Source organism: Aythya fuligula, chromosome 8, assembly GCF_009819795.1.
Source record: "Aythya fuligula isolate bAytFul2 chromosome 8, bAytFul2.pri, whole genome shotgun sequence".
Lineage (NCBI taxonomy): Eukaryota > Metazoa > Chordata > Aves > Anseriformes > Anatidae > Aythya > Aythya fuligula.
In genome coordinates this window covers 2,028,704-2,044,679 of record NC_045566.1, presented here as the reverse complement: position 1 = coordinate 2,044,679, position 15,976 = coordinate 2,028,704, and the positions used below count along the sequence as shown (strand labels likewise).

Genomic DNA, 15,976 nt, shown 5'->3' with positions numbered 1-15,976 from the left:
TGATGCGCCCGCCGCTTCCTGAGGGAGGGAGGGGGCACCCGCCTATCGTGCACGCGCATATCGCGCACACGCATGTCGTTCACAAGCATGTCGTGCACGCGCGTGTCGTGCACGCTCATATGTTTCACGCATATGTAATTCACGCGCATATAATTCACGCGCGGGTGCCCCCTCACAGCCCCCCCCCCCCCCCATCACCACCTCACACCGCACACACCGAGGGGGCGCCCCGCGGTGCTCTCCCCGTCGCCCCCGGTGCTCCCCCCGTTGTCACCACAGCCCCATGAGGCGGCACCGAGCCCAGCCCTGCCCCATCTATAATGGAGGGGGGGGTTTTGCAGGACTACAAGTCCCAGGGTGCCCAGCCCGAGGGGGCGGCCCGAGGGGGCGGCCGTGTCCCCCCCCCCCCCTCCTTGCTCCGTGCTGATGTGTACGGGCGGCGGGTGAGCGGCTCGGCACGGCTCGGCTCGGCACGGCTCCCCCCCCCCCTCATTAACACGCCATTTTGCGGGGCTCCCCGGCATGCGGGGTCCCGTGGTGGGGGGCTGCGAGGCGGCGGGGCCCCCCCTGCGTGCCCCCTTCCCAGCTCCGCATCCCCCCTCGGGGGAGGCTGCGTGAGGCGAGAGATTTTTTGGGGGGAAGGGGGTGCTGGGGGGGGGGGCTGCCCCGCAGGGAGATGGCGTCCAAGGTGCTGCGGGCTGTGGTGCTGGGCCCCCCCGGCTCGGGCAAGGGGACGGTGTGCGAGAGGATCGCCCGCAGCTTCGGGCTGCAGCACCTCTCCAGCGGGCAGTTCCTGAGGGAGAGCCTCGGCCGGGGCGGCGGTGAGTGCCCGGGGTGCCCCCCGGGGCCGGGGGCGGTGTGGGGATGGGGTCGGGGTCGCTCACGGCTGGGGGCGAAGCCCTAAGGGGAAATCTCCCCCCCCCACTGTGGGGATGAGGTGGTCTTCCCTCCATCTTGGGTGTGCTGGGGAGAATGGGGCTGAGGGTTGCCCCCAGCCCCAGGTGGGCACAGCCAAAAAAAGCTGCACGAGCACCCACGGGCAGCCTCGGCGCCTGGGGTTGCGGGTTTTCCGTGTTAACACAAGGGTTTTGGAGGAATGGGGTTCAGTCACGCAGCCTGGGTCCCCCTGTGCCTGCTGCGACACCTGTGGGGCGAGGGATGCTCTGGGCACATACAAGTTCCCACAGGGAAACCCCTCTGGGAAGCTTGCTGTGGGTTATGGGGTGTCCCGATGCTGTGCCGTGCCATGCAATCCCCTGTGGTGAGGCCAGTGGGGTGGCACAGGGCACCCTATGAGCCCTGCTCCTTGATAAGCTGCCCTCCAGAATCAGGGGGCACAGTACTGCCAACCCACCCCGTGTTTCACATCTGAAGCCCTTTTTTATGAGCTGACGGGTTGTGATGTGCTTCATCGGGGCCAGCCATCCCGGCCCGTGATGGATCCAGCAAAGTTTTGGGAGCCAGCAGCCGGGCGGTGTGGGGCTGTCCCTAGCTGTGGCTGGGCAATGCCAACGCTGCTGCTGTTCCCCGGGGAGGAAACTGACTCAGAGGAGCCATAAAACGACACAAAACAGCCCAGAGGAACAAGCCGCGCTTTGCCTTTTTCGAGGTGTGACGAGAAAAGGGAAAAAAAAAAAAAAAAAAAAAGGGGAGGATAAACTTTCAGAGCTGCGTGCTCCGTGGGGCGTTGCAGGCTCGTTTAAAAATACCCAGATTTCCTTCCATAAATAAATAAATTAAAAAAAAAAAAGCATGGCAATATTTCCCCTGGGGAGAGGCTCGAAATTTGGAAAATCCCAATAGCTCTGTTGGCGGAGCCGCAGAGCACCTGGGCGAAGACCAAGCGGTGCAGCAGCGGGTGGGGAACGGGGGTGGAAACTCAGGTGAGGCTGCTCAGGAGCAAAGCCGCCGTAATTTTCAGGTGCCACCTTTGCCTTCGCCTCTGGTCATAGCTCTCAGTAATGTGTAGCTGTTTGCTTTTTTTTTTTTTTTTTCCTTTCTTTTTTTTTTGCTGTTTGCTTTGGACAAGCTGTTACATGACCACGCAGCGGTGTGCCAGCTCTGGAGGAAGCTGGATGGAAGTAAATTCCCTTCCTGAGTTTGTCATCCGCGCCGCTGGTTTTGCATTGTAGGGGAGCTGAGGCCAGTCTCACAGACACCCCGCTGCCCTCCAGAGGGACCCGCCGAGGGGTTTTAGAGCAGCATCTGGGCAAGGAAACTGTGCAGGAGTGGATTTGGAGGTGATTTTCCCATCTCAGGAAGCCGAAGGACACCTGAGCATCCCGCACAGAGCGAGCCCCAGGGTGAGGGGTGTCTGGGTGTGCCGCTGCCACTGGAACCCTTGGGGTTTTGTAACAGTGACTTGGCGAGTGCATCCGCTGCCACGGATGTGTTGGTTAATCAGTGCCTCGCTTCGTGGCTGCCCTGTTGTGCAAAAGTGCTTTGTTTGGATCTGGGGAGAGCAGGAGGTAAAGAAACTGCTTTTGGTGCTGTGCCGGGGGTACTGGAGGGCAGTGACCGTTTTCCTCGGCCGGTTCTTGTCCCAGTGCCCAGCTCTTTGCCTCTGGTGCCTGCAGCGTCCCGGGGTGTCAGCAGGGCTCAGTGAATTCCAGTAAAACTGCACGCCCTGGGTCTCTGCTCGCTGCAACACTTTGGGGGCAGAAGGGTGCTGTGATGATGGGAACCGTGCGCTAAAAGGGGTGGGAGGGAGGTCAGTGACATCCCCAGGTTTGTGGCCGTGCCGTGCTCCAGCTCCCCGCAGGGAGGCCAGGCTGGCAGAGACAGGGTGAGAGTGAGAGCCCTGCATTGGGGAAGTGGTTTGGGGGCTCCGAGAACCCCGTCCAGCTGGGGTTGTTCCAGCTTGGTGCACAGATAACCACGGGCAGTGCTGCATTAACCACCCGGAGCTCCTCCTCTCCATTAAGGCTGCGCTGCTGGAGCCCAAATAAGAAATCATGCAAAAGGTTGCCCCGGGGGGCCCAAAGTCCGCGTTATCTCGCAGGGTCTGCCCAGGGGGCTGCTGGCAAACGAAGTCCTGGTGCTCTGCAGTGCCTCCAGCCACAGCCTCCTGCTCCCTGTGTTTGGGAACAGCCTCTCCTTGAGCCCCCGCAGCCCCCAGCCGCAGCGGGAGGCGTCGCTGGAGGCTGGGACCCGCTTTGCTGATAAGAGCTCAGAGGCACGGGTGCAGGGTTGAGCCGGGAAGGGACGGGGACAGCAGGGTCTGAAGTCCCGCGGTCGTTAGCTTAGCAGCGTGGATTTTGGCCCCTGGGTGGGATCTGCGCCAGGCCAGGCGGGTGAAAACCCCTGCCCATCACACCGGGACCTGCAGGGGGATGCCGTGCCCGGGCTGAGGAAGATTTGTCAGTGAAGAAGAGTAAAGTTTTCACTTTAATATTTCTGCCCTAGGAGGTCTCGGTGCTGCTTGCACAAGACCTGATGTTCTCTCCCCCATCACCGTATGGGCAGCGACATCGAGCTCGTTTTTGGGAAAGGCACCGGGTGCGGAGCTGCTCGGCGGCGTTGGTTGCTGTAATTTTGGGGTGGAGGTGAGGGGCTCTCCCCGGGAGCTGTAGGTCCTGCACAAAGCCTGCTGCCTGTCGGGAACGGCGCCGTTTGGGGTGTTTCAGGCTGGAAAAGCAGAGCCTGGAGAGCCCCTTCTCCTTCAGGCAGCTCGCCGTGCTCCAAAGTCCCCAGTAATGAATACTGGGACCAGTATGGGGCCAAGCTCGGGCAGAGGCGGTGCTGCAGAGGTTGGTGGAGAGAGAGGAGGGAGCAACCCCACTCGGGTTGGGATTTGGGGGGCTTTGCCCCTCCTGCACCTCCCTCTGTGCGCAGCCATCGGTGCAAAACCCCAGCAGCCAGCCCCATGCAGCACGGCTCCTGGGACTTCAGGTGGAGGACCGGTGCTTTGGGACATGCTGGCCTCACTCGATAATCTGCCAAAATGTTAATTTCTGCTTCCAAACCCTGTGTTAGCTGCTTGGGGAAGGGGAGCTGGTCTGGTCCTGGTGCAGACAGAAGGGGCAGAGCCTCTCCAGGGGCAGGGTCAGGACTTGCCCCAGCTGGTGCCAAGGAGCAGTTCTATTTCCACACAGTTTCTCTGTGTCTCCGAGTGCCTAAGACAAAATTGTGGGCAATCTGTAACGTAAGACCCAGCCGAATTTGTCTCAGGCCCCTTTTCTCACCATCTGGGGGCAGGCAGAAACCACAGCGTTCCTCCTCACCGCTCAAAGTACCCAAGCTGCAATAAAAATGGGAAAAAGAAGTGGAAGCAGGGCTGCTGCTGGCTGCCCAGGTGGCCGAGGCTGCAGGGCAGGTGGGTCCTGGCCAGGTTTATCCCTCAGGGAGCCCTCACTGCCCCGCGGGGCTCCTCCTGCAGCACTTTCTCAGCTCCAGCTGATGCGGGGGAGAATCAAGCAGGAGCCTGCTCAGGTGTATTCGCCCTGCAGGTACGCTGCAATTATATTCTCAGGTGTTTGATCTGGGAAATAGCTCTCTTATCTGCGTGTATTTTGAGCTGAGCCTCTGAAGTCGTAAAGCCCGGTGGATGGAAAGCCGTGTTCTGCCTTCAGCAGCTGCAGTGAGGGCTCTGAGGTTTGTGTTTCCAAACGAGCTCTCTGATGTTGCCTGTTTACTGCCGCAGCCTGCGTGTGAAATCTTGAATTTGCACCTCTTGGGGTAATTTCCAGAAGGTAGTGCCAGCTTCTCACGGCGACGGCTGGACGTGGAAGCAGGAGGAGGCAAACTTGGTTTCTGCGAGCCAGGTGCTGCCAGTTGTCCAGACGTTACCCAAACGCATCATTTCTCGTCTTAACTTCACTGGAAACTTCTCCAAAGCGCAGTGACGGCCGCTGTGGTTCTGTGCAGTGGGATTATTTCTACAGCAGATGTACAAATTTGTCCCCTCTGAGGACGGGGATGCTGCCGAGAGGCTCCTGGATGAGCGCTCTCAGAGGGCAGACAGAATTCGAGGGGGAGCGGTGTTTTTTAAGCAGAAACGTCATTCATTTTTTTAAATTTTCTTTAACTTGAACAGAAGTTGGCGTCTTGGCAAAGCAGTACCTTGAGCGAGGCCTCCTGGTGCCCGACCACGTCATCACGCGCGTGATGATGACGGAGCTGGAGAAGCGGCGAGGGGAGCACTGGCTGCTCGACGGTGAGTGAATCCAGACAGGAGGCTCCCGGGGGCTTTTAGATCATCGTTGTGCTGCCGAGGGGTTTGCAGCAGCAGGAGAGAGACCGAAGGTGCCTTTTGGGGTCCTGCTGGCAGCAGGAGTTGGGGCGGATGGCACCCAACCTCTCACAAGGGCAGTGCTTTTGGGGGCCAGCACTCGGGAGGGGTGGCTGGGACCCTGAGCCCTGTGGGGTCAGGCCGGGTTGAAGCAGCCCCTGAATTAATGGAGTGTGAGAAGAGGAGGAATAGCCAGTTATTAATAACTGGGAGCCTCATTTCTGTATATTGAAGGGTTTCTTTGATTGTTTCCTATTTTTTAAGGCACAAAAAGAGGAAAGTGGGTGGAGGAACCACCCCAAACTCAGTCCTTGCTATTAAAATTTCACCACTCTTAGGATAACACTGCTTAATTCATCTGCTGGTTGGCAAATTGCACAGTGAGCAGCGCTGTATAAACAACTCCGTACTTTTGCTGTGTTAAAACTCCCGTGTTTCAACATCCACGAGCATGCATCCCAGCGCTCAGATCCCGGTTCGTGCAGCACGGGGCTGTTCTGGGCTGGTTTGTGGTGCTGCGTGGGAGCTACCCCCAGGCAGCACAGCTCGGGGACGAGCTGCTGTCCTGCCACCACTTTGTGCCCAATGCCCTGCCCCAAGGAGCGAGGAGCGTGCTGATTTCAAGCAGTCCATACCCAAATAACAGCCCGACTAGACGTGGCAAAGCAGACCTCACGTATTCTTTCTCCTAACGACTCCTTCATTAGCTGTGGTGGTGTCCTGACCAGCTCTCAGCTAATAATTCTTTGCTTGGGTAAAACCTGGGGTTTTTCAGATGTTCGCTGAGCTCTGCGGTGCCCAGGAGAGGCGGGGAGATGGGGCAGGTCCTCCTGCTGGACGTGGTTTCTCTGGAGAACACGAGCCTGCAGCGACCTGCGTGCTGTATTTTGGGAGCCGGTGCTGGAGGAGCTATTTTTTGTCGCAGCCATCTGGCGGATGCCTCTCTTTCACACCGTTTGGGCTGCAGCAAGGAGCTGTGCTATCTTTACAGCGCCGCGGCGAGGGCAGAGAAATGCTTTCCTGCTGCTCACCCAGCCCCTCTCTGCCCGCAGGTTTCCCGCGGACGCTGGGGCAAGCCGAGGCGCTGGACAGGATCTGCGAGCTGGACCTGGTGATCAGCCTGAACATCCCCTTCGAGACGCTGAAGGACCGCCTGAGCGCCCGCTGGATCCACCCGGCGAGCGGCAGGGTCTACAACATGGAGTTCAACCCGCCCCACGTGCACGTAAGAGCCCCTAGCTCTGGCTTTGTGCCTGTCCGGAGCGACTGGAGGGAGGCAAAGGTCAGAGGCGCCTCGTGCTGCGTGGGCGGGCTGGCACGATCCTAAATTACCACCGGGGAAGAAATCCCATGTAGTAAGACCCGGGGGCCACGGGGCACCGGAGGGCTTTGTGCTTGGCAGCTGTCCCTGAGGAGCTGTGCAAAATGCACTCAGCCAAGTGAGGTTTGTGTTAAGCGCTGCAGGAAGGTGCTTAGATGTTAATTGCCTCAAGCAGCCGGGGCACGGGGCAGCTGGGGCAGCTCTCTGGGGACCTGCAGCCCCCAAATGGTGTTGGCTTTTCCTCAGGGCATCGACGACCTGACGGGCGAGCCGCTGGTCCAGCGCGAGGACGACAAACCCGAGGCCGTCGCTGCCCGCCTGAGGAAGTACAAGGACGCTGCCAAGCCGGTGATAGAGCTGTACAAGTGAGTATAGCATGCAAAAAAAAACCTAAAACAGCGTGCCCACGGCCCCTGCTGGGTGTTGGGGGGCAGATCACTGCGCTCAGCACCACATCGGGGTCCACAGAGGGGGTGGCCTTGCAGAGGGCGCTTCACTGTGCTCACAGAACCTGCAGCATCTTTCTGTGCTGCTTAAAATAACATAAATTGAGGAGTTCATTAAATAACCCCCTGTGCTCTGCAGCCCGGGGTGGTGTATTTGCCCTGCAAAAACCAGGCTGAGGCCCCTGCCTGCCCTTTTAGGTGAAGTATGGGGCAGCTGGCAGCAGGGCAGGAGAAGCCAGGGCAAGGGGTGGCAGAAAATGTGTGGACTGGGAGCATCCAGGCTGCGGGGGAGGTGAGAAGGGGTTCTCCAGCTGCTGCTCCCGTGGGAACTGGGAGGTGTGTGGTGGGATTAGGGGTGACTGCTGGGGTTCAGCCCACCCATGTGTGAACACGTCTAACCCCTCGCTGCCCCTCCTGCAGCCCAGAAAGCCACGGGCAAGCTTCCCCAGAGGCAGGCAGAGGCATTTCACAGCACGCCCTGCCTGCAGGGGTCCTGTCCCTAGGTGCTGACTTCTCCTCTCAACTCTCTTCCAGGAGCAGGGGCATCCTGCACTCGTTTTCGGGGACGGAGACCAACAAGATCTGGCCGTACGTGTACGCTCTGCTTTCCAACAAGATCCCCCCTCTGCACTCAGAGGAGGAAAACTAACCCGGTTGGGTGGAGGACCAGGGACTGAGGGGATAACGTGTTTGGTTTCTCTGCACCGTGCTGGAGCTGTGCTCAAATTAGGTGATCATGCAGTACCTACGGCTGCTTCCCCAGGCGTGCTGGATAACAGCTGTGGAAACACAGTCACAGCCAGCATCAGGGTGAAGAGGTCTCCGCTTATAAGGTCAAGTCTGCTAGAATAAGTGGTTTTTTTTTTTTCCTTCTGAGGCTAGAAAGTATTCCTGCCGGTGATCCAACTGCACAGATCAGTGATGCAAACCTAGGTAATGATTCTGTCAGGTTTACACAACTTGCCATGATTTCCCCGCCACCCCCATATGAAACCCCAGCCTCTCTCTAGGCCTATAATGCGTCATTCCATTGCTCCACAGTACTGTTTACTGCAGATCACTCTGTTGTAGGTTTTTTTTTTTTCATTTTAAATTATTTTCTATTAAATTTATTTCTTAGAGAAATAAAGCTCTAGAATGCGAGACTTAGCCCCGTGGGAATTGGTGAGGAACACAGAAAACGTTCACATTGCAGAGCTCAGAAATGTGAAGATCGCATTTCCAGTGATAGAAACAGAAGAGGGAAAACATGGGAGGTAAACTACTTAGTTGTGCTTTTTTTATGAAGAGGGATGATTTAAAAAAAAATGCATTTTGAAAAGCTGCTATACAGTCGGCTTGTCCTGAGCTGGTGTGACGTGGAGCAGGCAGGTGAGCAGGTGAGAGCCAGGGCAGAGCTGCACTCCTCGTGCTTACCTTGTCCGTAGCTTTTCGTACCATGAGACATGTTGGTGTTGTAGCTTCTCCCAGAGATTGATTTTAACGCGTTGCGTTCTGGAGGAGAATTCGAGTCATTCCTTGTTCCTTGCTGCCTTTCTACCCGAGGTCCTTGTGGAAACCTGGGCTGTTCCCCGAGGAAATGCCCGTTGTGGAGGGGTTCGCCCCCCGTGGCTGCAGGCTCTTGCGCTGCCCGTGAGGGCTGCCAAAAATGTTTGTGCCCTGATGCTCAGCCCGCTTCAGCAGTGATGTGCATGAGCCTGCACCTCGTCTGAAACAGCATCAGCGTGCCCCTTCTGCCCAGATGTCTTTGTGTAACTGGGATTAAAAGGCCCTGCGGGTGCTGCTGCTGCCCCGTGTGCAGGAGCCCTGGGCACAGACCCCAGCTTTTCTCAACTGGATGTGCTGTGAGCCCGTGGGGGCACAGCACCCAATCCGCGGGGATGCTCTGCTGGCCTCCTCGAGTTGCCTTATTTTATAGACTATATATTTAAGAAAAAAAAAAAAAAAAAGCGAGATGTGTATTTTTAAAGGTTAAAAAAAAAAAAAAAGCACAGAGTTTTAGCATCCACTTTGGAGAACGCCTTGCTGAGCTGCCTGCCCCGGTGGAGCTGGGCAGCGCAGCAGGGATGCAGAAAAGCTGTCGCTACCCCCCACCCCCGTGCCATCAATTTGAGCAGCCTGGGCAAGTTTCTGGTGCTGAAGTGTCGCTGTTTTGTTGCTGGGAGAGCAGGTCTCTGGCAGGGCAGGGGGAACCGACTTTGGGGATTGTTTTTGGCTGCTTGTGCAAAACTTCAGCACATCTAAATGCCGCCAGAGGAGCCCCTGACAGTTGCTGGCTCAGTCAGAGGCAGCTCTGCTCTGGCTCTCTCCTGATAACGGAGCCAGAAGCCGTTGGGCATCTGCAGAGCAGCATCCATCCCCCATGTGTTGCCCAGCCCGGGGCTTGCGGTTGGGTTTTCCCCAGGAAAGACCCCGAGCACTTGTTTTCAAGGCTCTGAACCCTTCTGTAGATGCAGAAGCCCTGCGACCACGCATGCCTCCAGCCCTCGGGACGGATTTTTCTACAAGAATTGTTGTACTGTGCACTTTCATAGACCAAACCCCGCAGCGGCACGCACCCAGCCCCTTGCCTTCCCTCCTTGCCGTGTTTTCCTTCGGCTCCGTGCTGAATCCCCTTCCCTCCAGCATCCTGCAAGGACCAAGGTGCCGCGTGGGGGGCACTGGGGGCCCGCGCCCCCCGTTTGCTCCTGCAGCTTCTTCCCGGGGTGTGGCCACCGCTGTGCTGCTGCTCGAAAGATGTAAATAAAATTTTTCTCCTGCTTATCCCTGTGCTGGCGGTGTCTGTCTGTGAGTTTTGCTCGACTGCCACTGCGCTGGGCTCTGCATGAGCCCTTTCCCCATGCCAAGGAGCCTCTGGAATTACTGGGCACAATGGGGAGGAAGGAGAGGAGCTGGAGCATCCCCACTCCAAGGGGAGGAAATTCCCCTCTATATTTTTTTGGCTTGAACCCAATGCTGCTTTTTGGGTCCTGCCTTACAGCCAGCTCCTTTATTTGGTAAAATCTACAAAAAAAAGTTAAAAAGGCAGCTCAGACGCTGTGGATGAAGCTGGCTGTTGCACAGAAAGTCGTTCTCATTTCCCCGTGTAGCGTCCCCCAGTAAAAGCACAGGAGCATTAGGGGCAGCAACGCTCCAGCTCGCTCTGTGCCCCGAGTAATCCGTCACGTGGATCGGGGCAGAGGGAATTAAAAGCTGGAAGTGCCCCAGCTCATCGCTACCTTGCAGATCCCGTCGTTTTTTCTTCTTTTTAATTACAGCCAGCAGCTCGGGGCCCCGGTGCCACGTGTGGAATAAGCGGAGACTGCAGTGACTGGAGGGGGAAAAAGGAAAATGGGGTGGGAAATGTTGCTGGGATCGGGGAGGGGGGGCTGAGGAGCTGAACCCCAGTGGGGGAATGTGGGTGATGGGTGGATTTGGGAGAAACCCAGAGGGCTCTGGAAGTTTGTGCCAGCTGCGGATGCCCTTTGGTTTGCTCCCCATTTTCTCCCCCAGGATTTCACGGAGGGCAAAGCGGCTGCGGGTCCACATCCGAGGGCTGCTGATATTTCCTCAAACTTCACCGCGACCCTAAAATCACCCAGGCTCCCCCCTTCCTGCCCGCTCACCTGCACCGCACGACGCCCCCGGGGTTCGCGTAGACCCCCAGGGCGATGCTCTTTCTTTGCTCTCCGCACTCCTGCCGGCTGTTTGCAGCCAAATTGCTCCAAATCGGGACCTTCGGGGGGGGATGGAGCAGCCCCGGGGGGAGCAGCCCCGGTCCCCCCGGGGGTCACCGCGCATCGCCGGGACCGGAGCGGGGAAAGGGGACGCGAGCTAGGGACGGGGTTTGGGTGGCTCTGGGGGCTCTGGCTGTCCTTCTGTCCGTCTGTCTGTGTGTCCCTCTGTCTGTCCGTCCCTCTGCCTGTCTGTCCGTCCGTCCGCGTGCCCGCGTGCGCGTGCCCGCGCCGCCGCCGCCGCCGCCGCCCCCGCGAGCGGGCGCTGCCGGCTGCGGCGCGGCCCCGGCGGGCGGCGGGAGCATGGAGGCGGCGGCGGGGCCAGGTGAGGAGGCACCGGGCAGGGGTCGGGGCCGGGGTCGGGGCGAGCAGCAGGGTTAAGGGGTCGCTGGAGGGGTTCCCGGGGGCCGCTGCCCGCTGCTCGTTGTCTGGGGGGGGGGTCCTACGAAGCCCGCTGCCCGCTCGGGCCGCCCCAAGGCGAGAGAGGGCGTCCCGAAATCCCCCCGCATCACGGCACGCTGAGATGCCGGGTGCCTGCATCCTGAAATCGTGGGTCTCTGCTTCCCTGACTCTCTGCATCCCTGCTTCCTTGCATCCCGGGTCCCTGCATCCCGAAATCCCAGGTCCCGGCATCACAGCATCCCGAAATGCTAGGTCCCTGCACCCTGAAATCCCGGGTCCCTTCCTCACTGCCTCCCTGCATCCCGAGTCCCTGCATCCCGAAATCCTGGGTCCCTGCATCCCAAAATCCCAGGTCCCTGCATCCTAGCATCCTGGGTCCCTGCATCACAGCATCCCAAAATGCCGGCGTCCCTGCATCCCAGGTCCCCGCATCCCTTCACCCCAGCATCGCAGCATCCCCAGTCCCTGCCTCCCTGCATCCCAAAATCCTGGGTCCCTGCATCCCAGCACCCCAGTCCCTGCCTCCCTCCATCCCTCCCGGCACCCCAAAATCAGCGGCCGTACGCAGCAGCGCTGTGAATACCCCCTGGGCATACCGCCTTCCCTGAAGGGAAAGGAAATGATTTGGGGGGCTGGAAATAATCATAATTCCAGCTTGTATCCGGGCCTTCCTGCAGCAAGGTTACCCGGTGTGCGTGTAGCACGGAAGCGCTGATACGGAGCGCGGATACGCAGCCGCCTGCAGCACATCTGCTGCGGGGCTGACCTTCAGCACTGCGTGCTCCGTGAGACAAACACGGCACTGCCTTCCCCATGACAGCCCTGCTTCAGGCCCGAGAGAAGGGAAAAAAAAAGAAAAAAAGGCAAAATTTGCGGCTGCTGCAGGAGGGGCCGGCAGGGCCGGGGCGAGTGGTGGGCTTGTGGCCTCAGGACCTGCACTCGCTGCCACGGTGCAGGTACGCGGCTGTCCTGCCCGTCAGTGCTGCTGGATCGCCTGAAATCAGGAGATTTTTAATGTTTTTCTGATGTATTTGGGGCTGTCATTACTGCAGCCTTGTTTTGCGTGCTGGCAAGGGAGGAGGTAGAGGAGGAGGAGGAGAAAGAGAAGGAGGAGGAGGGTGAGGAGGAGGAGGGTGAGGAATATTTTGGCCGGGGCTCCAGGACTGCACACGACGGACTTTTTCAGTGCCTGCATTTAGCCGAGGGCCTCCATCTTCTGCTGTCCCTTCCCCGGCAGATTTCTCTTAGTCATAGCCTGCCCGGAGAGAAAAAAATAAACACGCATCTGTGCATCAAGCCATTCCGATGGCACAGGCAGCACGGAGGCAACCCGGGCCGCACTATATTTAGACAGCTGTGACACAGCCTGCTTGTTTATGGCCCCAGAAACCCTCACAGCCCACAGATGCAGCATTTCGGGGCGGCCGTGGCCTTTAAGGAGGAACCACGCTTTGTCCTTGAGCTCTGGGTTTCTCCACCAGCCCTGGCAGCTCCGGCCTTTAACTGCTGACCCGAGTAATCCGCCGCCCGCTGCGCCCGCCGCCCTGCCCCGAGCAGCCCTGGCGGGCGCTCGGCCGCCCAACAACGGGACGGATTTTGGGTGGGGATTTGCTGAAATCCGGCCCTGTGCGTGCCAGCCCCCGGCGTGCAGATTTGGAGGATAAAACCCTGGGGCTGCAGGGACGCGGCCTGGAAATCCCAGCTGCCAGGGCACCGCTGCCGCCGCCGCTCAGATGGGATTAGGGGCGCGGGCGAAGCTGCCGTGAGGAGCTCTCAAAGCTGAAACGCTATAAATAGCTCTTTTTATTATTTATAGCCAAATATGAATAATAATTTATGAACCTTTAAGGTAGTTCACGTTACGGTAGCGTATGAAGCCCTGTTTTGGTAGGCGCTGTAGACAACATAGAGATTTTCTTCCCCTAAATATATTTTTGTCTTCAGTAACCCAAAATACACAGGATGGGAAGTGGTATCCACACAGATCTGAATCCTGGCAGGGAAACAGATCCGTGCTGAGCAAACTCATTGAGGCAGAGTGAGGTGGGGGCCAGGATTGTGCCCGAACCCTCTGCAGTGGGGCTGTTGTGCAGGAGCTGTGGGACGTTCGCTCGGCAGCACCGATCCCAGCCCAGGGCATGCTGTGTGTGCTCAGGATGCTGTCCTGGGAGGCCAGCATGGTGCTGGAGCTGCCAGAGCCGAGATTTTGGGGTGAAGGCAGCGCTGGGTGGCACAGCAGGCACGGGATGTGCTGTGGAAGCCGAGGAGCTGGCTTCTGGCTCCTGCAGCTCTCCGCGCTCGGCCTGCGGCCACAGCCACGGCGATGCGCTGCCACGGCCCCCACACCGGTGCAATTCAACCTCCTGCCCCTTGAGACACATCCAAGCCACTCTTCCGAAACTGCGGAGTGCAGGCAGCACCGTGGGGACAGTGTTGCCTGTTTGGGGGCAGGTGCACGAGCACGGCCAAGGAAATGAGGAACGGACACAGACCTGGGCCCACACCGCACCACCGCCGCGATCGAGGGCTCTAAGTCAGCTGGTGCTGCGAGCGGAGACAGGCCCCGTGCTGCAATGCTTCATACCAGCCAGAATGAGTAACAAGGCTCTAATAATGCTGTTCTTCCAATTAGTATTAGAGCAGCAGCCCGCTACCAAAATCTGTAAGAGCGTGGGAACACTTCAACGGGGGAAAAAAAGAAGTGCTGGCTTGCTGGCGAACCTCCCGGTGCTGTCAGGCCCATCTGCATCTCCCAACCTTTTGCGGGCAGGACCTCACGTAGATGTTCATCAGAGAGAAACTCTAAAAGCTGCAGTGAGGATGCTCATCCCCTGCCCCATCCTCCATCCCATGCAGATCTGCTGACAAGAGCGGCGTGCAAGGGGTGGTGATGCTGCCTGCAGCTCCTCTTCTGCTCTCGGGGCCGTGCTCACGGCGTGCAGGGCTCCTCTCCTGTGCCCTGGTCGTGGCACCCGAGAGCCTCGGCTGATTATTTTCAGGCACAGTGAATGCTGAGGGAATCGCATCATGTCTCCGGAAAATGAGCCAAGGCGCTTTGGGATTCATGGCATTGGTCGTGGCAGGTGAAAGCTGAGCTGCGTGTCACAGCTCACACATTTGATCGGCGATGTTAGCATTTGCCACAGGAAACCTATTTGCTTCCTTTAGTTTTCAATCTTTTCTTTAAATCAAACTCCTTAATCTTCTTTTTTTCTTCTTTTTTTTTTTTTTTTTTTTTTTTTTTTTTTCCCAATGCTGGGGTTTTCCTGAGGCACCAGCTGTGGGGTGCAGGACTTGTGCTGACGGAGATGCTGCTGTGGTTCAGAACTTCCAGTCAGCATCACGCACAAGAGCATTTTGCAGCCTTGCGGACGGGCTTTAGGAGGCCCAGATTTTTCATGGCATTTAACCACTTGTGCAGTGAAAGGGAAGCAATGAACGGGTGGTAGACAGGCACCAAAATACCTGATTTTTACCCAAATACCTGATTCAGGTTTGATGCGCTGTGTGGACAGCTGCACAGCCTCCGATTTCCCAACAGCTTGCAGGCTGGGGACTTCCTGAGCTGATGGTGACACTCCCTGATTTAATGTCCCCTTGGGGATCGGTGTCCCTTGTGTTTCCCCAACTCTGAACCGCTGCTGGGGAGCCCCCTGAGTCCTTGAACAGTCGGAAACAAAGTCCTAGGGTGGCGTGAGTAAGCCGTGCATCGTCCCCAGCAGCAATTTAACAAGGCTGAGAGGCGAGCTACAAAAACATGCAGAGGCAGCAATACGCTTAATGGCGTGTGATATCACGGAGGGCAGCAACGGACGGGGAGATAATAACGGAGCCACGCTGAAGTCACTGGAAAACAAAATAATGACAAGCTGTATTGATAAAAAAAGGGGGAAGGAGGCAGGGAGGGTAGTGCAAAGGGGGATGGTTTGTATGTGCGAGATATATTTCACGGCCAAGTTGTCCGCCCCTAAGTCCTGACCCACAGTGGGAACGCTGTGCACTGCGAGAGAGAAGACGCAAACCAAGGAGCCCGAGGGGGCCTCTTTTCTTTTCAAATTTTACATTTTTGGCTCCCTGGCAAGGTTTAGTTTTTCTTTCAGAACAACTTTTCTAAGCCACTTCAGAAAGGATTGGATCATCTGACTCCCCTCCCTCCCCCTGCATCCCTAAAAATCCCAGCCCGGTCTGCCTGGGGCCCAGCGCATCCCATGGGGGTAAGATGCGGCGCTGCCCTGCGTGGCTGCTGCCCGAGCAGCTCCTCATTTCTCCAGCAAATCCAGGCCTGGACAAACCATTCCCATAGCCACGAGCAGAAAAGGAACCGCATGGCTGTCCTTGACTTCAGTCCAAATATCCCGTATTTATCCTCAGCACAAGTCCTGATACTGCTCTGAAACCCTATTTCTGGCTCCGTACCAAGGGCCTGTACCCGTGGTGCTATCATGTGCCTGTTCCTGGAGTAGTGCACGGGTGTCAGTGCTCCTGGGCAGCTCATGGAGCTGTACGAACGATGAATGAAGCCCCCAGGTGGGAGGGCAGGGGGTGTCATCCTCTCTGCACCCATCATTTATGCCCCAAAGTCATTTGAGCTGGAACCACACCTCATACCTCGTGTCTGAACGTGACAACAAAAGTTTTGAGTGTTTATGTTTTGTATTTTTTTAATATTTGGATGCAGCAGGCCAAAAGTAAAATGGAAACATTAAGATATTCTCCACCTGTGGCAGCAGCAACCCAAAGCGCAGTGGTGTTATTTCTTCCAGCCCATCTGGGCTGCCTGCTGATGGGAACCCAGCCTGGCCCAGACGAGATCTTGCTGGCTTTAATCAATTCAATCAGATTTGCTTAACCAGGGTTAAACGAG

General features: G+C 57.6%; 2 protein-coding genes across 2 annotated transcripts in view; both read left to right on the top strand.

The window, feature by feature from the left end:
- Positions 1-460: 460 nt before the first annotated feature.
- Positions 461-9,766, top strand: AK4 (adenylate kinase 4). Its single transcript, XM_032192750.1, has 5 exons — positions 461-821; positions 5,036-5,155; positions 6,283-6,455; positions 6,798-6,916; positions 7,532-9,766. The coding sequence occupies exons 1-5, from the start codon at positions 677-679 to the stop codon at positions 7,644-7,646; spliced, it is 672 nt and encodes a 223-aa protein (XP_032048641.1). The 5' UTR covers positions 461-676; the 3' UTR covers positions 7,647-9,766.
- Positions 9,767-11,011: 1,245 nt separating this feature from the next.
- Positions 11,012-15,976, top strand: part of DNAJC6 (DnaJ heat shock protein family (Hsp40) member C6) — a 43,574-nt gene continuing 38,609 nt past the window's right edge. Inside the window, exon 1 of the mRNA XM_032191952.1 lies at positions 11,012-11,035. Within this exon, the coding sequence (XP_032047843.1) occupies positions 11,014-11,035 (22 nt within the window). The 5' untranslated portion in view covers positions 11,012-11,013. The remainder of the gene's footprint in view (positions 11,036-15,976) is intronic.